The sequence below is a fragment of the Hemiscyllium ocellatum genome, chromosome 24, assembly GCF_020745735.1.
Source record: "Hemiscyllium ocellatum isolate sHemOce1 chromosome 24, sHemOce1.pat.X.cur, whole genome shotgun sequence".
Classification (NCBI taxonomy): domain Eukaryota; kingdom Metazoa; phylum Chordata; class Chondrichthyes; order Orectolobiformes; family Hemiscylliidae; genus Hemiscyllium; species Hemiscyllium ocellatum.
In genome coordinates, this window is record NC_083424.1 from 1,416,034 (window position 1) to 1,438,924 (window position 22,891).

General features: G+C 45.0%; 2 protein-coding genes across 5 annotated transcripts in view; one reads left to right on the forward strand and one right to left on the reverse strand.

Annotated features, from left to right (window-relative positions):
* Positions 1 to 2,493, reverse strand: part of gtf2h3 (general transcription factor IIH, polypeptide 3) — a 31,328-nt gene extending 28,835 nt beyond the window's left edge. For 2 of the 4 annotated variants that reach the window (XM_060843317.1, XM_060843316.1), the window contains exon 1: positions 2,400 to 2,493. In XM_060843317.1, coding sequence (XP_060699300.1) covers positions 2,400 to 2,409 — 10 coding nt within the window. In that variant the 5' untranslated portion in view covers positions 2,410 to 2,493. The remainder of the gene's footprint in view (positions 1 to 2,399) is intronic. The other 2 variants (XM_060843319.1, XM_060843318.1) reach the window with 2 other exon arrangements.
* Positions 2,494 to 22,891, forward strand: eif2b1 (eukaryotic translation initiation factor 2B, subunit 1 alpha). The gene is made up of 9 exons (XM_060843321.1): positions 2,494 to 2,593; positions 5,840 to 5,941; positions 8,797 to 8,933; positions 11,371 to 11,487; positions 20,079 to 20,191; positions 20,824 to 20,892; positions 21,034 to 21,109; positions 21,764 to 21,889; positions 22,728 to 22,891. Exons 1-9 carry the CDS (start codon positions 2,581 to 2,583, stop codon positions 22,881 to 22,883), a joined length of 909 nt encoding a protein of 302 aa, XP_060699304.1. The 5' UTR covers positions 2,494 to 2,580; the 3' UTR covers positions 22,884 to 22,891.

Below are 22,891 nucleotides of genomic sequence, written 5' to 3' on the forward strand. Positions count from 1 at the left end.
CCCCTCCCCTCCCTCCCTCCCCCCCTCCCCCTCCCTCCCTCCCTCCCTCTTCCCCCTCCCCCTCCCTCTCTCCCCCCCCCTCCCCCTCCCTCTCTCCCTCCCCCCCCTCTCTCCCCTCCCTCTCTCCCCTCCCCCCCCCTCTCTCCCCTCCCTCTCTCCCCCCCCCCCCTCCCCCTCCCTCTCTCCCCCTCCCTCCCCCTCCCTCCCTCTCTCCCTCCCCCCCCTCCCTCCCTCCCCCCCCCCTCCCTCCCCCTCTCTCTCTCCCCCCCTCCCCTCTCCCCCTCCCTCCTCCCCTCTCCCCCCTCCCTCTCTCCCCCCTCCCTCCCCTCTCCCCCTCCCCTCTCTCCCCCTCCCTCTCTCCCCTCCTCTCTCCCCCTCCCTCTCTCCCCTCCCTCTCTCCCCCCTCCCCCTCCCCCCTCTCTCCCCCCTCCCCCTCCCCCTCTCTCTCTCCCCCCCTCCCCCTCCCCCTCTCTCTCTCTCCCCTCCCCCTCCCCCTCTCTCTCTCCCCCCCTCCCCCTCCCTCTCTCCCTCCTCCTCCCCCTCCCCTCTCCCCCCCCCTCCCCCTCTCCCTCCTCCTCCCTCTCTCTCCCCGCCCTCCTCCCCCCTCTCTCCCTCCCTCCCCCCTCCCCTCCCTCCCTCCCCCCCTCCCCCTCCCTCCCTCCCTCTTCCCCCTCCCCCTCCCTCTCTCCCCCCCCCTCCCCCTCCCTCTCTCCCCTCCCCCCCCTCTCTCCCCTCCCCTCCCCCTCCCCTCTCTCCCTCCCCCCCCTCTCTCCCCCTCCCTCTCTCCCCTCCCCCCCCCTCCCCCTCCCTCTCTCCCCTCCCTCCCCCTCCCTCCCTCCCCCTCCCTCTCTCCCTCCCCCCCCTCCCTCCCTCCCTCCCCCCCCCCTCCCTCCCCCTCCCTCTCTCCCTCCCCCCCCTCTCCCCTCCCTCCCTCTCTCCCCTCCCTCCCTCCCCCCTCCCCTCCCTCCCCCTCCCTCTCTCCCTCCCCCTCCCTCTCTCTCCCCCCCCTCCCTCCCTCCCCCTCCCTCTCTCTCCCCCCCCCCCCCCCCCTCCCTCCCTCCCCCTCCCTCTCTCTCCCCCCCCCCCTCCCTCCCTCCCCCCCTCCCCCCTCCCTCCCTCCCCCCCTCCCTCTCTCCCCTCCCCTCCCCCTCCCTCTCTCTCTCCTCCCTCTCCCCCTCCCTCTCTCTCCCCTCCCTCTCTCTCCACTCTCCCTCTCTCTCCTCCCTCTCTCTCTCCCCCTCCCTCCCCCTCTCTCCCCCTCCCCCCCCCTCTCCCCCTCTCTCTCCTCCCTCTCCCCCTCCCTCTCTCCCTCCCCCTCTCCCCCTCCCCCTCTCTCCCCCTCCCCCCCCCCCTCTCCCCCTCTCTCCCCCTCCCCCCCCCCCTCTCCCCCTCTCTCCCCTCCCCCCCCCTCTCTCCCCCCCTCCCCCCCCTCTCTCCCCCCCCCCCCCCCCCTCTCCCCCCCTCCCCCTCTCCCCCCCTCCCCCCTCTCCCCCCCTCTCCCCCCTCTCTCGCTCCCTCTCCCCCCCCCTCACTCCCTCTCCCCCCCTCTCTCTCGCTCCCTCCCCCCCCCCTCCCCCTCTCCCCCCCTCTCTCTCCCTCCCTCCCCCCTCCCCCTCCCCCCTCCCCCTCTCCCCCCCTCTCTCTCCCTCCCTCCCCCCTCCCCCTCCCCCCCCCTCCCCCTCCCCCCTCCCCCTCCTCTCCCTCTCTCCCCCCTCCCTCCCCCCTCTCCCTCCCTCCCCCCTCCCTCCCCCCTCTCCCCCCTCCCTCCCCCCTCTCCCTCTCTCCCCCCTCCCCCCCCCCTCTCTCCCCCCTCTCTCCTCCCCCTCCCCCTCTCTCCTCCCTCTCCCCCCCTCTCTCCTCCCTCTCCCCCCCCTCCCCCTCTCTCTCCCCCCCTCCCCCTCTCTCCTCCCTCTCCCCCCCCTCCCCCTCTCTCCTCCCTCTCCCCCCCCTCCCCCTCTCTCTCCCCCCCCTCCCCCTCTCTCTCCCCCCCCCCCTCCCCCTCTCTCTCCCCCCTCCCCCTCTCACCCCCCCTCTCCCTCTCACCCCCCCTCTCCCTCTCACTCTCCCCCCCCCTCCCCCTCTCTCCCCCCCTCTCCCTCCCCCCCCTCCCCCTCTCTCTCCCCCCCTCCCCCTCTCTCCTCCCTCTCCCCCCCCCTCCCCCTCTCTCCTCCCTCTCCCCCCCCCCCCCCCCCCCTCCTCCCTCTCCCCCCCTCCTCCCTCTCCCCCCCCCCCTCCTCCCTCTCCCCCCCCCCTCCCCCTCTCTCCTCCCTCTCCCCCCCCTCCCCCTCTCTCCCCCCTCCCCCTCTCTCCTCCCTCTCCCCTCCCTCTCCCCTCCCTCTCCCCCTCCTCTCCCCTCCCTCTCCCCCTCCCCCTCTCTCCCCCCTCTCGCGCCCCCTCACCGTCCGCCATGTCGCTCTGCTCTCAGTCCGTCCCCCCCCCTGCCGAGTGCAGCGATGAAGTCTGTCCGGGTGTCTCCGGCCCGCTTGTCGCTGGCAGTGTGTTCCGGGGGAGTGGATTGTCGGGTGCCCCCGGAGCCGGGGTTGTGTTGACGGTTGGTGTGGAGCGCGGGCCGGTGTGAGGATGGAGGAGGAAGGTAATCGGCCAGGATTATCCATCAACCCTGGGGACTGAGGCCGCACACTGTCCGGGAAATTACAGAATAATGCCCGGAGACTGGGATAGAGTTTAGTTACCAGCATGGACTGACAGGCTGAACGGTCTCCAGGATTCCCGTGACACTTAGTTGGGTCAGTGTTTATTGCCCGACCCTAGTTGCCCCTTGAGGAGGTGGGGGTGAGCTGCAGTCCATGTGCTGTGGGTGAATTCACAATATCCCTGAGGGAGGCGAGTCCAGGATCCTGACCCAGTGACAGTGAAGGAATGGTGATAGATTTCCATGTCAGGATGGTGAGGGGCTGGGAGGGGAGCTTACACAGGCTGGTGTTCCCATGTATTTATTGCCCCCTGTCCTTCTAGATGGAAGTGGCCGTGGGTTTGGAAAGTGCTGTTTTAGGAGCCAATATGAATTTCTAGAAACATAGAAAATCGGAGCCGGAATAGGCCATTTGGCACTTCAAGACTGTTCCACCATTTACTTCCATCGTGACTGATAAACTGAAGTACCATGTTTCTGCTTTTACCCATATCCCTTCAGCATGTGCTATATCCAACTCTTGGAAATCATACAACGCTTTGACATAGTTTGCTTTTTGTGTTAGGGAATTCCACAGGCTCACCGGTCTCGGAGTTTGGAAATTTCTCCTTCGTTTCAATCCTAAATAGTCCACTGTGTATCCTTAGACAGTGACTCTTGGTTTTGGGCTCTTCCCATCCCACCCCCATAACCACACTACCACGATCAGTCATTGGGAACTTATTTCCTGCATCTACCCTGTCTAGTTCTGTTAGAATTTTGTAGGTTTATATAAGATCACTCATTCCCCTCAACTCCAGTGAATATAATCCAACCCAATTCAACCTCTGACAAATGGCAGTTGATTCTGGATCAATTGTTAATTTTAAATCTGAGGTAGATATATTTTTGGTGAGCAAGGGTATTAAGGGATATGAGCCAAGGGCAGGTGTATGGAGTTAGGCCACAGATGAACCTTGATCTCATTGAGTCATTGAAAATACAGCACAGTACAGGTCCCTCGACCCTCAATATTGTGCCAATCTTTTATCCTACTATAAGATCAGACTAACCTACGTACCCTTCATTGTACTATCTTCCATATGCCTATCCAAGAATCGCTTAAATGTCCCTAATGTATCTGACTCTACTATCACTGAGTGGCACGGTGGCATAGTGGTTAGCACTGCTGCCTCTGTGTGGAGTTTGCACATTCTCTCTGTGTGGAGTTTGCACATTCTCTCTGTGTGGAGTTTGCACATTCTCTCTGTGTGGAGTTTGCACATCCTCCCCATGTCTGTGTGGAGTTTGCACATCCTCCCCATGTCTGTGTGGAGTTTGCACATCCTCCCCATGTCTGTGGAGTTTGCACATCCTCCCCATGTCTGTGTGGAGTTTGCACATTCTCTCTGTGTGGAGTTTGCACATCCTCCCCATGTCTGTGTGGAGTTTGCACATTCTCTCTGTGTGGAGTTTGCACATTCTCTCTGTGTGGAGTTTGCACATCCTCCCCATGTCTGTGTGGAGTTTGCACATCCTCCCCATGTCTGTGTGGAGTTTGCACATCCTCCCCATGTCTGTGTGGAGTTTGCACATCCTCCCCATGTCTGTGTGGAGTTTGCACATCCTCCCCATGTCTGTGTGGAGTTTGCACATCCTCCCCATGTCTGTGTGGAGTTTGCACATCCTCCCCATGTCTGTGTGGAGTTTGCACATCCTCCCCATGTCTGTGTGGAGTTTGCACATCCTCCCCATGTCTGTGTGGAGTTTGCACATCCTCCCCATGTCTGTGTGGGTTTCCTTCGGGTGTAAAAACAATGCCTGCAGATGCTGCTGGAAACCAGATTCTGGATCAGTGGTGCTGGAAGAGCACAGCAGTTCAGGCAGCATCCAACGAGCAGCGAAATCGACGTTTCGGGCAAATGCTCTTCATCAGGAATAAAGCTCCTCCGAGTGCTCCAGTTTCCTCCCACAATCAAAAATGTGCAGGTTAGGTGAATTGGCCACTACATTGCCCATAGTGTTAGATGAAGTGGGGAATGGGTCTGGGTGAGTTGCGCTTCGGCAGGTCAGTGTGGACTTGTTGGGCCGAAGGGCCTGTTTCCACACTGTGAGTAATCACTGCTGGCACTGCATTCCACGCATCCACCACTCTGAGTAAAGAGCCTACCTCTGACATCTCCTCTCAACCTTCCACCAATTACTTTAAAATTATTACCCCTCATGATAGACATTTCCCCCATGGGAAAATATCTCTGGCTACCCACTCTATCTGTGCCTCTCAACATCTTGTACACCTCCATCAAGTCACCCCTCACCCTTCTTCACTCCAGTGAGAAAAGCCCTAGCTCCCTCAACCTTTCTTTATAAGACATGCCTTCCCGTCTAGGCAGCAAGCTGGTAAATCTCCTCTGCACCCTCCTAAAGTTTCCACATCTTTCCTACAATGACGCGACCAGAACTGAACACAATATTCCAAGTTTCGTCCAACTAGGGTTCTGTAGAGCTGCAGCGTAACTTCGCTGCTCTTAAACTCAATCCCTCTGCTAAAGAAAGCGAACACACCATTTGTCTTCTTAACAGCCCTATCAACATGGGTGGCAACTTTGAGGGATCTATGGTCATGGACTCCACAATCTTTCCATTCCTCCACACTGCCAAGATTCCTGCCTTTAACCCTGTATTCTGTATTTAAATTCCACCTTCCAAAGTGAACGTATTCATACTTCTCCAGGTTGCACTCTATCTGCCACTTAGCCCAGTTCTGCATCATGTCAATGTCTCGTTGTAACCTACAACAGCCCTTCATACCATCCACAACTCCACCAACATTTGTGCCATCGGCAAACTTACTAATGCACCCTTCCACTTCCTCATCCAAGTCATTTATAAAACTCACAAAGAGCAGAGGTCCCAAACTGATCCATGCGGAACACCACTGGTCCCCAAGCTGCAGACTGAATATTTTCCATCAACCACCAACCTCTGTCTTCTATGGGCCAGCCAATTCTGTATCCAGATAGAATGGTCTCCTACTTTTTTTTCCTTCTGTTCCTATGTTTGGGACATTTTATTGTACTAAAGTAAATGCAAGTTGTTGATTGAAAACCTGTCCTAGTAGTCAAAAATAATGGTCTGCATAAGGAAAATAAAACGCAATGTTGGTAAATTAGTTGAATTTAAAAAGTGGTACCTGGCCTGTTGCAGATCTTGTGGACTATTTCAAAATCCAGATGAAAGAGAATGAGGATGTTGCTTCAGCTGTTGCAGCCATTCGCACCTTGTTGGAGTTTTTGAAGAGAGACAAAGGTACTTGAGAACAGAATTATTCTAACACTTTAAACAACTTTCATACATACAGGGTTGTTGAGTCTGTGCAATCTTACCATGTTAGATTTTATATAACGGATCTAAAATCATGCTGAGATTTATGTGTAGAAAAGGATTTGGAGGAATATTTTCAGTTTTTTAACTGAATTGACGTTTCCATGGATTTCTTTTAAGAACTGAAAATTCTGGAAAGAGTATTTTCCTTTTCTGCTCTGGGCTATGGGTCTGTACTGTTCTATAGAGTCATAGAGATGTACAGCACAGAAACAGACTCTTCAGTCCAACCCGTCCATGCTGACCAGATATCCCAACCAAATCTAGTCCCACCTGTCAGCACCCAGCCCATATCCTATTCATATACCCATTCAAATGCCTCTTAAATGTTACAATTGTACTAGCCTCCACCACTTCCTCTGTCAGCTCATTCCATACACGTACCACTCTCTGTGTGAAAACGATGCCCGTAGGTCTCTTTTATGTCTTTCCCCTCTCGCCCTAAACGTATGCTCTCTAGTTAACATAGAACATTATAGCTCAGTAGAGGTCCTTTGGCCCTCGATGTTCTGGACTCCCTGACCCCAGAGAAAAGACTTTGCCTATTTACCTTATCTATGCCCCTCATAATTTTGTAAACCTCTATAAGTTATGGGCGGCACAGTGGTTAGCACTGCTGCCTCACAGCGCCAGAGACCCAGGTTCAATTCCCGCCTCAGGCGACTGACTGTGTGGAGTTTGCACATTCTCCCCGTCTCCTTCCAATAGGAAGGAGACCAGAATTCCTTGCAATATCAATGTCCTGTACAGCCACAACATGACCTCCCAACTCAATACTCTGACCAATAAAGGAAAGCATACCAAACGCGTTCTTCACTATCCCATCTACCTGCAACTCCACTTTGAAGGAACTATGAATCTGCACTCCAAGGTCTCTTTGTTCTGCAACACTCCCTAGAACCTTACCATTAAGTGTATAAGTTCTGCTAAGATTTGCTGTCCAAAAATGCAGCACCTCGCATTTATCTGAATTAAATTCCATCTGCCACTTCTCAGCTCATTGGTCCATCTGTTCAAGATCCTCTTGTAATCTGAGATACCCCTCTTCGCTGTCTACTGCACCTCCAATTTTGGTGTCATCTGCAAACTTACTAATTGTACCTCCTATGCTCGCATCCAAATCATTTATGTAAATGACAAAAAAGTAGAGGACCCAGCACTGAACCTTGTGGCACTCCACTGGTCACAGGCCTCCAGTCTGAAAAACAACCCTCCACCACTACCCTCTGTCTTCTACATTTGAGCCAGTTCTGTAGCCAAATGGCTAGTTCTCCCTATATTCCATGTGATCTAACCTTGCTAATCGGTCTCCCATGGGGAACCTTGTTGAATGCCTTACTGAAGTCCATATAGATCACACCTACCGCTCTGCCCTCATCAGTCCTCTTTAGTACTTCCTCAAAAACTCAATCAATTTGTGAGACATGATTTTCCTGATGAAGGGCTTATGCCCGAAACGTCGAATTTCCTATTCCTTGGATGCTGCCTAACCTGCTGTGCTTTAACCAGCAACACATTTTCAACTTACCACACATAAAGCCTTGTTGACTATCTCTAATCAGTCCTTGCCTTTCCAAATACATGCACATCCTGTCCCTCAGGAATCCCTCCAACAACTTGCTCACCACCGACGTCAGGCTCACAGGTCTATAGTTCCCTGGCTTGTCCTTACCACCCTTCTTAAACAGTGGCACCACGTTTGCCAACCTCCAGTCTTCCAGCACCTCACCTGTGACTATCAAAGATACAAATATCTCAGCAAGAGGCCCAGCAATCACTTCTCTAGCTTCCCACAGAGTTCTTGGGTACACCTGATCAGGTCTCGGGGATTTATTCACCTTTACCTGTTTCAAGAAATCCAGCACTTCCTCCTCTGTAATATGGACATTCTGCAAGATGTCACCATCTATCGGACGGCACGGTGGCACAGTGGTTAGCACTGCTGCCTCGCAGCGACAGAGACCCAAGTTCAATTCCCGCCTCAGGTAACTGTCTGTGTTGAGTTTGCACATTCTCCCCGTGTCTGCGTGGGTTTCCTCCGGGTGCTCCGGTTTCCTCCCACAGTCCAAAAATGTGCATGTTAGGTGAATTGGCCATTCTAAATTGCCCATAGTGTTAGGTGAAGGGGTAAACGAAGTGGAATGGGTCTGGGTGAGTTGCTCTTCAGAGGGTCAGTGTGTAGTTATTGGGCCGTAGGGCGTGTTTCCACAGTAAGTAATCTAAATTTCCTTACAGTCTATATCTTCCATATCCTTTTCCACAGTAAATACTGATGCAAAATACTCATTTAGTATCTCCCCCATTTTCTGCGACGCCACACAAAGGCCGCCTTGCTGATCTTTGAGTGGCCCTATTCTCTCCCTAGTTACACTTTTGTCCTTAATGTATTTGTAAAATTTCTTTGGATTCTCCTTAATTCTATTTGCCAAAGCTATCTCATGTCCCCTTTTTGTCCTCCTGATTTTCCTCTTAAGTATACTCTTACTTCCTTTATACTCTTCTAAGGATTCACTTGATCTATCCTGTCTATACCTTACATATGCTTCCTTCTTTTTCTTAACCAAACCCTCAATTTCTTTAGTCATCCAGCATTCCCTATACCTACCAGTCTTTCGTTTCACCCTGACAGGAATATACTTTCTCTATGTTATATGCTGTAACGTGGCTCAGGCAATCCCTTGGAAATCTGGTAAAACACTTGTTGATGTCTAAACTAATAGCATTGTTTTCCACTCTCAATGAGCTGTAAGCAGTCAATTTTGTTTGTTTTCTGGAATTAGGTGAAACCATTCAGGGTCTGAGAGAGAATCTGAAGGCAGCTATAAAAACCCTGACCAGTGTAGATTCTTCAGTGGCAGTGTCTTCTGGTGGTGAACTTTTCCTTCGTTTTATCAGTCTCACATCCTTGGAGCACCCGGTATGTACTGGGTGTGTGAAACCCCCCATGTTATATATTTTTAAAAGTAAGCTCTTGAATTTTCTCTTTTCACCTCTGTTGTATCTGCTGCAATAATGCATGCCTCTGAATTACCTCCTTGTTCATGATTTTGGTCACCTCTTTACGTCTCTTGGTGTCAGGTATCAGTCCTATGAAGAGGCTTGCGCTGCTTTATTTGCTAAGATGCTAGATAAAATGTATCTTTTTTCAGCAAGCATTAAGGTAAAGTTGCCCTAGTCCTAATGGACCATGGAGAGAGATGAGTCGTGGTTTAACCTGTGAGCCTCAGGCAAGAGGAGAGTTTGAGGAGAGTCCTTTATGGTAACCTCAGTCGGTGATGGGAATTGAACCTACGCTGTTAGCTAAGTATACTCAAGGGGACAATATAGATTATAGGTGCTCTAAATTGTAGCTTTTGGTTCAGACACACCCAGAGGTGTCAGAGAGCTGGCGCTCAGCCTCTGCAATGTAGAGGTCAGACTGCCAGACAGCAACAGTGCAACCCTTGTTGGTAGGTTTAATGACAAAGTCAGGATTGTATCTGAGAGCACAGAAATGCAGTCAGTTCAGATGGAGATTAATTCAAATGGGTAAGGCGACAGATGTCACGTCATCAGTTCTTAATAAAGAAATCAAGTGCGGGTAAAAGGTCAGAGGGAAGGGTCCAAGTGGAGGGGCAGTGTTGGAAGTGGGTGAAGGGATCTGTGGATTGGGGAGAGGACTTGTATCCAAAGAAATGGGCACTGAGGCGAAGGTGATGGAAGTTCAATGTCATGTCTAGTCCGAGATTCTTCGACGTGGGGACGTAAAGGTAAGACCTTTACTGAGTACAGAAGGTTCAACATCAGAGAGAAGAAAGTCAGAATAGCTAGTAAATACCTGACAAGTAATGGGATCAGGAAAAAAGATGGAATCAGAGAGAAGGGGAGAGGAGGAAGGTTCCAGAGAGGTGTGGGTATCTCTGAGTTGTTCCAACTTGTGTTCCTTAATGTTTGAAATGAAGATAAGTATTTCTTTTTAGAACATCAAACAAGCTGGAGAATGAAGTGGAACTGGAGGGCAGGACCCTCTGAGACAGCGTGACATGGTGCTGATGGAAAGGGAGATTGGGAGTGTGCATATGGCAGTGCATACCACTAAGTGTGGTTCACAGTTAACCTTATGTTAATTTTGATAGATGCGTAGTATTGCATACTCTCAGTGGATCCTGCAACCCTATACAAAAACTCCTTTATTTGCCTGTAGCAGTTGTTTTTTGTGTCTTGATTGTTCCCCTGATCTGAGCTCTTTTTGATTATGATCATCAGTGAGTGATGTTACCAATGTCTCATTCCTGGATATGGAATTTCTAAAAGTCTCTCCAGCCTTGGATCCATAGAAACGGAGTTCAACGAAGTACAACTGGGCAGGAGTTACAAAACTCCATCTCAATTGAGTTCTGAGAACTCTCTTTGTGCAGTGACTTATGAAATAGTATTTGTTCTAAGTGTGTTTCAGCTTATGCGGATATCTGTTTTTATGCCAACCAATCAGTTTAAAGTCTTGTTTTGACGTTTCCTGTCAATTTCTTTTTGTTATAAATTCCCTATCCACATTTGTAATTAAAAATGTGACAGTGTAATTCCAGACCTCTTCTACTGGAGATGTTGTGCTGCTTTAGGAGCTAAGGATACCATTGCAACATGAAAAGTTTTCACAAACAGTTTACATTATAGATGCAAACATATAAATTTAGAATGAAAGTATAAAAATAAGGACAGAATGCCTAACTTAAAATGGAGCTGAATTAAGTTTCAGGGCTATGGCTCGTGGGTCTCGGGTTTGTGGTTATATGTGACAAAGATGGGAGAAGTCCTGGGTTCATATCCTGGATGAGCCCCCATCACCTGTTCCCGTTTTTAAGGTATTATCGCTGAAATGTTAACCCCGAGATCCAAGTTAAGTCCTGGGGACCTGAGTTTGAATCCTGCCATAGCAGATGGTAGAATTTGAATTCAATAAAAATCTGGAATTAAGAGTCTAATAATGGCCATGAATCCATTGTCAATTGTCAGACAAATCTATTTGGTTCACTAATATCCTTTAGGGAAGGAAACTGCCATCTTTACCTGGTCTGGCCTACATGTGACTCCAGACCCACAACATCTCCAGTTGACTCTTAACTGCCCTCTGGGCAGTTAGGGATGAGCAGAGAATGCAGGCCCAACCAGTGATGCCCACATCCTGTACATGAATACGTATTAAAAAAAAATTCCCTGATCTCATTCCTGACCTAATTCCTACTTCAGGGAAAGATACATAGAATTCAAATGTGTGCAATGTTTCAAGATTAATTTTGGATATTTTTGAGATTTCCAGTTTTTCTTTCATTCTTTAGTATCTTGGAGTTTGACCTGATATTACTTTGTTATTGCAGGATTTTTCAAAATGCAAAAAGACAATGATAGACAGAGGAGAGCTTTACTTGGAGAAGATATCTGTCTCGAGGAATAAGATTGCAAATCTATGTCACGTATTTATAAAAGATGGAGCTGTAAGTACTGAATCAGCCTGATGATGATCTCTGTTGCAGGGAATAAGACCTACATAGCTAATTGAAAGTTGTGTCACAGGGAGACGGTAGTAAAGAAGGCGTTTAGAACACTTGCTTTAATTGATCAGATCATTGAGCTTAGGAATTGGGATGTCATGATGCAGTTGTACAGGACTTTGGTGAGGCCACTTTTGGAACGCTGTGTACAGTTCTGGTCGCCTTGCTATAGGAAGGATATTATTAAATTGGAGAGGGTGCTGTAAATATTTATAAGAATGTTACTGCAGAGTTTGATTTATAAGATAGAGTCAATAACTTGGGACTTTTTTCACTAGAGCATAGGAGTTTGAGGAATGACCTTATAAAGGTTTATAAAATCATGAGGGCCATAGATAAGATGAATAGTAACAGTGCTCTCCCTAAGTTTGGGGAGCTTAGAACTAGAGGGCATAATTTTAAGATGAGAGGAGAAAAATTTAAAAGGGAATTGAAGGGTAACCTTTTCACACACAGGGTTGTTTATATGTGGAATGAACCGCGAGAGGAAGTTGCAGATGAGGTACAGTTACAACATTTAAAAGACGTTTACAAAGATAAGAAAGGTTTCGCGGGATATGAACCAAATGCAGGCAAGTGGGACTAGTTTAGTTTGGGAACCTTGGTTGGTGTGAATGAATTGGACCGAAGGCTCTGCTTTTCCATGCTGTATGACTCTCTGACTCTACTCGAATTCCTCCCAGTTCACCTGGTTTGATGTGCCTTACTTGAGCTCAACACAGTCACTTCAGCACAAGACGAACCCATTTGACCCATGTGTCCATGCTGGCTCTCAGCATAGCAACGGAGTCAGTTCAGTTTTGTCCTGCTGTAGCTCTGTAATCCTTTAAGATTATATCCCTCAAGTTTCCATTTCAAATCATTGATTGACGCTGTTTCCACCAGCCACACAGGCAGAGAGTTCCAGGTTGTTCACACTTGCTGCAAAAAAATTCTTCCCACATCTGTCCCTGGTTCTCATGCCCTGAGCTTTAAATTTGTGTACACTAGTCCTTGTAACATTGTGATGGAAATTTCTTTATTGTCTGCCTTGTCTAAACCTGTCTTAATTTTCTTGTATGCTTCTATTAAATCTTTTTTCAATTTTCTTTGCTTTGTTATGAACACAGCTTTTTGTTACACCAGACAAGTCAGGTCTCGGATAGCAACCTGGCTTCATAAATCATAACTTTGTTTTGGTTTTTACTAAGAGCTCTCTTGCTGAAACATCACTTTATCTTCAAAACACCACATATATAATACTTACGCCAGAGTCCCTGTATCTAATACCTCAGTAGTTTTAAGTCACTCGGGATTTGAAATATGATGGCTTTTTTCTGGAGCTATCGTAAACTTGAACTTTGCTGCACTTAGCTTACGCAACCAGTCCTGGATCTTTAATTGTTCTAAAACCAGCACTGATGTCATTCTGAGGACTAACTCACCAAATCCTTATTTTCGCAGGTACACTGCTCTAAACAGTGACCCTGTTTCAATGTCATCACAGGAATGAAATCACTACAGAGTGAAATTAGTGTCTCTCTCTGTAATGGGCATTTCCCTTGAGCTTAAACGAAACCCCAGATTACAGAATTCTCTAACGAATGTTTGAGGCCCCATTATTTACCCTGCTGGCTCACAATTATTGTAAAATGAACAAAAGTCTATTAGGGCACAAAACACATTCACTCTATTGCCAGGCTTCATTTAAAAAGAAATCACCATGGTTACAGAAATACTGATAAGTTAACTCCTAACTTGAGACACACAGAAAAATCCACTGGGTACTAATTCAAAAACCAAACCTAAACTCACCACAAATATTTTAAAAATTATGAATGTAAATCCCACAGTTTGCATCACAGTTCTGAGGAGAACAACCCTAGCTTATTCAGTCTAACCTTACAGCTAAAATCTCTCATGCCTGGAACCGTTCTTGGTAAGTGTCCTCTACACTTTCTCAAGAACTCTTAAATCCTTCCTTGGTTTGTGCTGACAAAAATGGGCACAGAACTCTCGTTGTGACCTGACTCGAACCTCATAAAGGTTCAGTCAAATATCCTTGCTTTTGTGCTGAACAGCTCTACTTATTTCTGATGCCCATAGCCTTGTATGGTTTTCTCATTACTTCCCCTCCTTCAAAGATTGATGCATGTGAACTGCATACTCTCCACCCAAATATCCCTTCGTACTCTAGATATTTGCCATGAGGTTTTTATTTTGCTACTCCCTATCCCTATACCAAAATACTCTGTCTCATTTTCTGAATTAAAGATAATCTGCTGTTTATCTGCCTCAAATCTTAATGATGATTATTTCGGAACAATACCTGCCTACCCAAAAAGCATTGGATCCAGCACTGACTCTTGGGGAGCACCACTGTCCACCATCCTCCATTTACCATTACTCATTATTTTCTCTTTTCTTTTTAAAGACATATTGACACAATCCTACTCAATGAGCCTCTTCATCTATTTGAGGCCTCACGCTACCTTTTACTTCCTCTTTACTATTTACATGCAGTAGAAAATTTTGGAGTTTCTATTCAATAGCTATTCTCATATTGTCTCTTTGCAAGTGTTGTTTTCATTTCCTCTTCTCAACTTTGTGTATTTGGCCTGATTCTCACTTGAAGGATTTACTTGTTATGCATCATATAGTCTGTTTTGATTTAAAAGAAAATTTATCATTTTCACTATTGTTACAATACAGAATAAACCTCTCTGCTAATTTAAACCCGACACAGAGAGGCTTACCTCACGCTGTAATCTGTTAAATTTGAAAGGCAAAGAACTATCCCAGATTTCACTGTTTAAAGTGAAAATTAACACTTTCATTCTTTACTCAGCGAATCGTGAGTTCGTGGAATGCCCTGCCAGTAGCAGTGGTGGACTCTCCCTCTTTATGGGCATTTAAACGGGCATTGGATAGGCATATGGAGGATAGAGGGCTAGTGTAGGTTAGGTGGGCTTGGATCGGCGCAACATCGAGGGCCAAAGGGCCTGTACTGCGCTGTATTTTTTCTATTTCTATTTCTATTTCTAAGTCCTAGAGAGAACATGAAGACCACTATTTACAACTCCTTTCTCTTAAACCTATCTTGTACCTCCCACTCCACAATACTAGTCCGATTTTAAAAAAACCCTGATAAAGATATACAAAAAACATCACGTTTCAAAATCAGTCAGCTTTGTCAATTTTCCTCTGTAGATTTTCCTGGGTCATCTCTTCTTCGGTCTTCTGCTGCACAACTTTTCTTATGGACAGATACCTTTCAGAGAGCTGTTCAACTAGCAGTCTGTACTTGTTGGTGTTCTTGGTAGTTCTTCTCCTAACTGTTCAAAATGTCCAGTTTAATACCCCAAAACATCAGATCATTTCATTGGTTTGATGTCATAAAAATACTAAATTCAAACTTGAATAGATGTTGGTATCTGGAGCATAATTTAAACTGATTGACAGAATTTGAATTTGTTTTTGTTCCATGGCAATGCAACTCCAAATATTTGTTTCAACCAAGTGTTATATTTTCACCTTGTTGATCACTTTCTCTGCTTTCAGTCAGTCCTTGCCAGCTTCCTCTCTCTCTTAAATGTATAGTACACACCTACACCTTCACAACACTACTCCCTTAAGAAAATATGAACCATGATAATGAAAAGATGGTTTCATTTTTCTCTACTCCTTAATCAAATTATCATGACATACATATAACATTAATTTAAGTTCACATTAACTTCTTCCCACACATATAACATTGAATAGATACCAATCTGATCTATACTTTATCAGTTAAATCCGTGATAACGCATCTGAAATTACATTCTTATGACCCGCATCATGTAGGATTTATAAATTAAAAGTCTGTAACATAAGACTCCAACAAAATAGTTTCATATTATTGTCTTTAAAGCATTCTAAGAATGTAAGCGCATTGTGATCTGTACGCACAACTGTTTCCGACACATTGTTCGTGACGTACACATTAAAATGTTGTAAGGCCAGTACCAAACTCAATAGTCTTTTTCGATTGTGGACTATTTCTTCTGGTGGCTGTTGAATTTTTTTGTAAAGTAACCAATTGACAGTTCAATCCCATCATCATCTTCCTGTAGCAGTACAGCTTCAACCCCTATGTCACTAACATCAATGGCAACTTTGAAAGGTTTCAAGAAGTTTGGTGCAGCTAAAATTGGTGCGGTGGTTAATATTGCTTTTAAATGGTTGAATGCTGAAAATGTGTTGCTGGTTAAAGCATAGCAGGTTAGGCAGCATCCAAGGAATAGGAAATTCGACGTTTCGGGCATAAGCCCTTCATCAGGAATCAGGAATTCCTGATGAAGGGCTTATGCCCGAAACGTCGAATTTCCTATTCCTTGGATGCTGCCTAACCTGCTGTGCTTTAACCAGCAACACATTTTCAGCTGTGATCTCCAGCATCTGCAGACCTCATTTTTTACCCTTTAAATGGTTGAATGCCTCCTTGCATTGTCTGCCCACCAAAACTTTGTGTTCTTCTTCAGCAAATCGGTTATTGGTGCCACTACACTACTGAAGTTTGGAGCAAACTTCTGATAGAATCTGCTTAGTCCCAGAATCCAAGCACCTCTTTCTCCAAGGTTGCTCGTGGAAATTCTGATTCCTACCTATGTCTTCATACTGCAGTAATAAATCTTTCAACTGTGTTCTTTATTCCTGAGACAGATAGTTTACTAAACTATCCCACTCCTCAAGGACTTCATCATTTTTTAACTATTTTGAGGCACATTAAAATCCACAACATCTGGATTTGATTCCTCACAGTGGGGCAGTAACTAACACCTGTTTCTCCAGTTCTTTTTCTCTTGTAGTTCTCTGGAGGTGACCTACACAATCAATTATAACCTACGTGAAAAGTTCTGCAAATGTGGGAATTGGCAACAAAGGTGTTGGTTTTATAGCCGCCTGTGGCTTACCTATCATTTGGCATGTATGACACGTTTGGCAAAAGTTAACCACATCTTTGTGCATTCCAGGCCAGTTAAAAACGTTTTTGTATCTTAGCCTGAGTCATTCTTTCCCCTAGGTGACCTCCTTCAGGTAATTCACGTGCTACCCATAACACTTCCTTCTGTATGCTTCCGGCAACACAATCTGGTGCACTTTGGCCCATTTCTCCTCTGCACTAACCTGCCGTGGTCTCCATTTCCATCTTAGCATTCTATCTTTCAGATAATAACTCTCCAGAATATTCTCTGTCTCCTTTTCAGAGTACACATCCACATATGTATCTTTTATCGTCTTGTCTTTCTGCTACAAGTCCCTTAGTCTTTCACGGCTAAACACTTCTGTCTGACCCTCTGCCTGTTCAGGTTTTCCCTGCACCATTACTTCAAACAGGGTGTCAACCTCAACTCCTTCATCTTTCTCTTTAGTTTTTGCTTCGTGCTGTGGTTTATGATAGTAGGATCTTGTTATTGCACAGTCTGGGAAATACCAGGATATTTTTCATTTAACTCTTCAGTTTCTTGGTCTTCCTTGGGCTTTTCCAAAACAAGGGTGTCACTCCCATTTTGGACCCTGCTAAATCATTCCCAAGAACAAACTGGATTCCTGGAACTGACACTCTATCAAGCACTCCCACCATTACTTTTCTAGTCTTGAGTTGGCACTCCAACCTGATCTTACATAGGGGAATGCTAAATTTCTGTCCTTCCATCTCACAAATTATCACACTCTCAGGTAACAGATCAGAAAGAGTGCAAATTCGCTCATCTCCTACTATTAGAGACTGGTTAGATCCTGTATCTCTCAAAATTATGACCTCTTGTCCATCTCCCTCTGTTCTTTGAGTAATCTTAACCACAGAGGTGAATTCTTTATAGAGATCAGGCACTAACTCCATACCCAGCCCCTGTCCAGGCTGTGCACTCTCCTGCAGATTCTCGGCTCTTCTTGGGGTTTCCTTTACTACCTTCACTAATGCCACTGATTAGCTTCTTTTACCACATCTTTTCCCACAGTGCCTTTCTTTAACGACCAGCACTGTGACTTTACATGTCCCACTTTACCATAGTGGAAACACCTGAGGCCTTTCACCTCCTTTCCACCTTCTTGGGCTTCTTTGTTAACCTGTGGTAAACACCTACCAGTGTTCTCTACTCATTGTTTCGTACCCCTCACAGGACGAAATTTTGGCTGGAAGCTTGTCTTATGCACCAACATGTATTCATCTGATAATTCTGCTGCCTTTCTCACTTCTTGAACTTTCTGTTCCTCCACATGAATTCTTATAATCTCTGGAAGTGAGTTTTTAAACTCCTATGGTAGAATAATCTCTTAGAGCCTCGTAGGTCTTATCTATCTTTAACCCATTTATCAAAATGACTCCGTTTAATTCTTTTGGAACTCAACACAAGTCTGACCTGGTTCCTTTATGTTTCTGAACCGCTGTCTATATGCTTCTGTTCCGAATTCATAAGAACTTAAAATAGCCTGTTTGACCTCTTCCTAATCTCTTGACCCCCTCATCTGACAGCATGGCAAATATCTCACTAGCTCTGTCTACCAGTTTAGTCTGAACTAGTATTACCCTTTAATCCTTGGACCATGCCATCTGCCTAACCAATTTTTCAAATGAAATAAAGAAGGCATCATCATCTTTCTTATCAAAATGTGGCAGAGTTTTGACATATTTGCATATATCACTAACTTCTCTTTTAATCTCCATCCTGTTAACTTAATTTGCTAAGTTGCAACTTCTCAAGTTCTCTCTCTCTCTCTCCCTTTGTTTATCTTCTAACTCCATTTTCTTCAATTTTAATTTAAGTTTTTCGAACTCTACTGCCCTTGTCTGTTTCTCTGGCACACCTAAATGTTTGAGTAATTCCTTTACAATTTCAGCTTTACTTTTGTCCTTGGTTAAATCCAATCCTAACCTCTTTGCTGATTCTAAGAGCATGGTCTTTTCTTTCTAAACTTTCTTGGCAAATTTGGGAATCATCTTCAAACCCTAGAATCTCTTTAACAATTTTAAGAGCCATTTCTCTCACTTTTAATTTAACCAACCCCAAGTCACTGAAATTAAACAAATTGTCTCATCTACGTTTATTTAAAGATATAGGACACTAATAAGCAATTGTTTAAATCCATTGGGCTTGTCTTTCGTACCCTAAATCTATTCAAATCTGTCCAAATCTCAGACTAGATCTAAGTGGACGAGAGCTCCCAAGCTGTTATGACACAGGGTAAGTCCCCTCTGCTCATTTAAACCCAACACACCTTGCACCGTAATCTGTTAAATTTCGAGAGGCAAAGAACTGTCCCAGATTTCACTATTTGAAGTAAAACTTAACAATTTTATTCTTTAAGCCCAACAGAGAACATTGAAACCACCATTTACAACGCCTTTCTCTTAAACCTATCTTTTACTTCCCACTCCACAATACTGGTCCGATTTTTAAAAAAACCTTGATTAAGATTTACAAAAAAAATCACATTTTAAAACCAGTCAGCTTTCTAGATTCTTCTCTGTAGATTCTCTGCTGGGTTTTCCTGGGTTGTCTCTTCTTCAGTCACTCTTATTGGACTGTAGAAAGCCTGTATCTGGAACATCTCCTCCTTGAAGATCACCCGTTGTTCTCTTATTTTTCTTGTCAGCCTTTGACTAGATCCCTTCTCATCCCATTGAATTAGACCTCTTCCAGTTTAGAGGTTCTACTTCAAATTGTTTATTGCTGTTCTGTCTGAACCTTATAATAGGATGATCACTCTTACCTCAGTGTTCCCTCAGACACTTGGTCCATGTCATTCTTCAGTCCCACTAGACCCAGCAATATCTCTTTTGTTAGTTATCAATATGAAATGATATGACCAAAGCAGTTGCTATAAATATCTTTGTATTGATTTGAATTTGCTCAATTGTCTGGCCTTTCTTTCCAAATGATAGATGGATACTACAGAAAAAGGCCATTCATTGATGAGACAGATTAATATCAAGGTTTCTTATTTGATGGATTCATGTAACTTCTCCACAACTAGCATTAAACTGACATCCTTCAGTTTCTGATATCTTTCTGTTTCTCTCAATCAATAGAGCAGCAGTTTTCTGACCCATGTGATCAATTCCCAATTCTGAAGCATTTCTTAAAATTATGGCTGTGCTTTTCTCACCTTTTAATACTTTGCACTGATAAACATCAGTTCTTGCAGACTTACCTACTCCAAGTCCAACTATTTTCTTTTTTTAAAAACTTAAATGAAATCCACTAGGTTCCTCCTCCTGATTTAGCTTAACGTCCATGGTCTTTATGGTATTTTGACCTCTTTCTCTACCATGGAAACTGAAACATAATATGGAGGTGGAAGGCTGAATGTCCTGTTGATTTGAAGATGTCCTGAGATGCTTGCCCCTTTCTGAAGTAATCTTTTGCTGCATTTGTTACTTTTCATTACAGGACAGGTTTAAATGATGAATAATTTGACAATTAAAACCCAGAGTTTGACATATTGTATATAGAATGAGTATGCTCTGCACTTCAGTCCATATTCTTTTACAATTTTAATCTCTTTAACAGAAAATATTAACTCATTCTTCCTCACGGGTTGTGCTGCGAGTGTTGGAGAGAGCAGCTGAAGCCAAGAAACGCTTTAGTGTTTATATCACAGAATCACAACCTGATTTAGCAGGGTAAGTAAAACATGTGGAGTGTGCGCTTCTTATACTAGTCACTCAGAGAAACTCCTGTGCAGTATCTGCTCCAGAAGTACAATACTCTCATTGAACGATTCTGCCTGTGCCATACAGCTGACTAACAACATCTCTGCTCAGTTACTGCCATGACAAAAGTATGTTAGCAGGGGCAATGTTAGCTTTGTATGGTACCCATACAACAAATCAGTTGGATATTTCTACATTTTACTCAGCAAAGATATTGACTGTTATCAACAGCTCTGCTCGAATTCCTTTGTGATTGCCAATATTTTGAATGTTACATTGTGTTGCGTTCTTACCCCACTGCACTTGACGGTGATTCTTGCGTCCACCTTATCCTGGACGTAAATTCATCTGTTTTTAGAAGTCCTTCATTGTGCATCATTTGCTGCTCAGTTATCAGGAACTTTGTTCTGGCATAGAGTTTACTATTGATTTTTCCATGTCAACATCAAAGCCTTAGCCCCTAATGGACTCTGTAGAATTTGTTTATTAAGTCATTGCCCAGCATTGTACATTAAAAGTTTCCACTTCAGCAGCTTTGTGGGCTTTTATATAAAATGTTTCTTGTTGTGTGCAGTCAATCAGTTTTGCTATTTGCGTTACAGACTGAAAAGTGCAGAAAAGCTGCAGAAGCTGAACATTCCTGTAACAGTGATCCTGGATGCTTCAGTAGGGTATGTTAAAGAACATTGTTTTTGCTAGTTTGTACCAGATATGGTAATGTTACTTATGCTGTGTTAAATGAATTAGTAACACAACTGATGAGATGATTAGTGATAATGCGGCAGCAATCACAGAGATTTTTCCCTTTGCAGGTACATTATGGAGAAAGTGGATCTGCTGCTGGTTGGTGCTGAAGGGGTGGTGGAAAGTGGAGGCATCATTAACAAGGTAACAGTTTGGTCCTGTCCGTTCACTTAATTGGCTGGGAGGTGCTTTGGGACATCCTGAATTTAGTGCAGTACAAATTCTTTTACTCTAGTTCTAAGCCCTCTCAAACAATACATCCTGTTGACCATTCGCAGTGGACAGCAGGTCACTTGTGCAAAACAAGCCCATACATGGACGTCTAGGAGAAAGTAAGAACTGCAGATGCAGGAGATCAGAGCTGAAAATGTGTTGCTGGAAAAGCTCAGCTGGTCAGGCAGCATCCAAGGTGCAGGAGAATCGACGTTTCAGGCATGAGCCTGTCTTCAGGGCTCATGCCCAAAACGTCGATTCTCCTCCTTGGATGTTGCCTGACCTGCTGCGCTTTTCCAGCAACAATTTTCAGCATATATGCACGTCTCAAAAGTACATCCATTATTTACATGTGAATCTGCTATTTGAAATCAATAAGTCCCTTTGTGTTTGCTGCAGTGATATTGCTTGAAACCAGAATGTTTCTGAAAATGACAAGCTCCAAATGTCAAATTACATGTTTGAGATCTTGCTGATCAGTGCTTTATAGGTGAAAAGTTTCTGCACAGTAAAGTTGTCAGAGGTTTAATTCCTGCTTTGCAATTCTCACCATTGCCATCAGAATAGCATTGTTTTTCCTTTCAGATTGGAACTTACCAAATGGCTGTGTGTGCAAAATCACACAATAAACCTTTCTACGTGGTGGCAGAGAGTTTCAAATTTGTCCGCCTTTATCCCCTTAATCAGGAAGATGTTCCTGATCGATTTAAGGTGAGAAAACCAAACTCAGCATTTGTGTAAATTGAAGTTCCTCTTGCTTTTAATGAGTGTAAATCTTGAGAAGACTAGATTATAGTTAGTCATGAACCTACAAGTCTGACAAATTGGGGCAGACTCATTGTATTAAAATTGTGTATTCCTGAAATAGACATGTTTTGTTAAAGCATTTTGTGAAAAAAAACTGACAAAATGTGTCCCATTTTTTCCCTACAATACTCAAGTTCTGTACTAGCAAGTGATTCATGATGTATCTAGTTATCTTCTCAGCAGAAATACAGGGCAATGAGGAATAGGATTTAGCCACAGAGATCTACAACACAGGAAAAGGTCCTTTGGCCTGCTGCATCTGCATCGGTCAAACACAACCACATAACTGTTCTAATCCCTTTTTCTAGCACTTGGCCCGGAGCTGTGTGGGGCTTGGCATACCAACCTTAGAGGCAGAGAATTCCAGATTCCCACCACTCCCTGTGGCTGAAAGATTTTCCTCGGATTCTTCTAAACCTCCTATCCCGTAGTCATAGATCCCTCCATCAATGTTCCTTCCTGTCTACACTATTTATGCCCTCAATTTTATACAACTCATTTATGTCCTCCATCAGTCCTCTCTGCTCCAAGGGAAACAACCCTTTTCCTTGTTACTGTTTTACCCTTAATGTACTTGTAAAATAACTTGATTTTCCTTTCTTTTCCCCTTTTACTTTCCTAATTTCCCTCTTGCACATTTTATATTCATTTGCTTTAAATTGTCCAAGCAAAGAGCTGAGTGACCTTCTGCTGTGATCGATGTGATTATAAAATATTAATTTTTTGTTTTTATTTCAAACAGTACAAGGCAGACACATTGAAATCAGTGAAGAATCTTGCAGCTGAGCATCCCACAGTGGATTACACCCCACCGTTGTTCATTACACTTTTGTTCACCGATCTTGGGGTTCTCACACCATCTGCTGTTAGTGATGAATTAATTAAATTATACTTGTAATAATCAAA

Coding starts and splice junctions, on each gene's coding strand:
- eif2b1 (XM_060843321.1), top strand. Junction 5,942..8,796: donor GTTTTTGAAGAGAGACAAAG/GTACTTGAGAAC, acceptor TTCTGGAATTAG/GTGAAACCATTCAGGGTCTG. Junction 20,893..21,033: donor ATCCTGGATGCTTCAGTAGG/GTATGTTAAAGA, acceptor TTCCCTTTGCAG/GTACATTATGGAGAAAGTGG.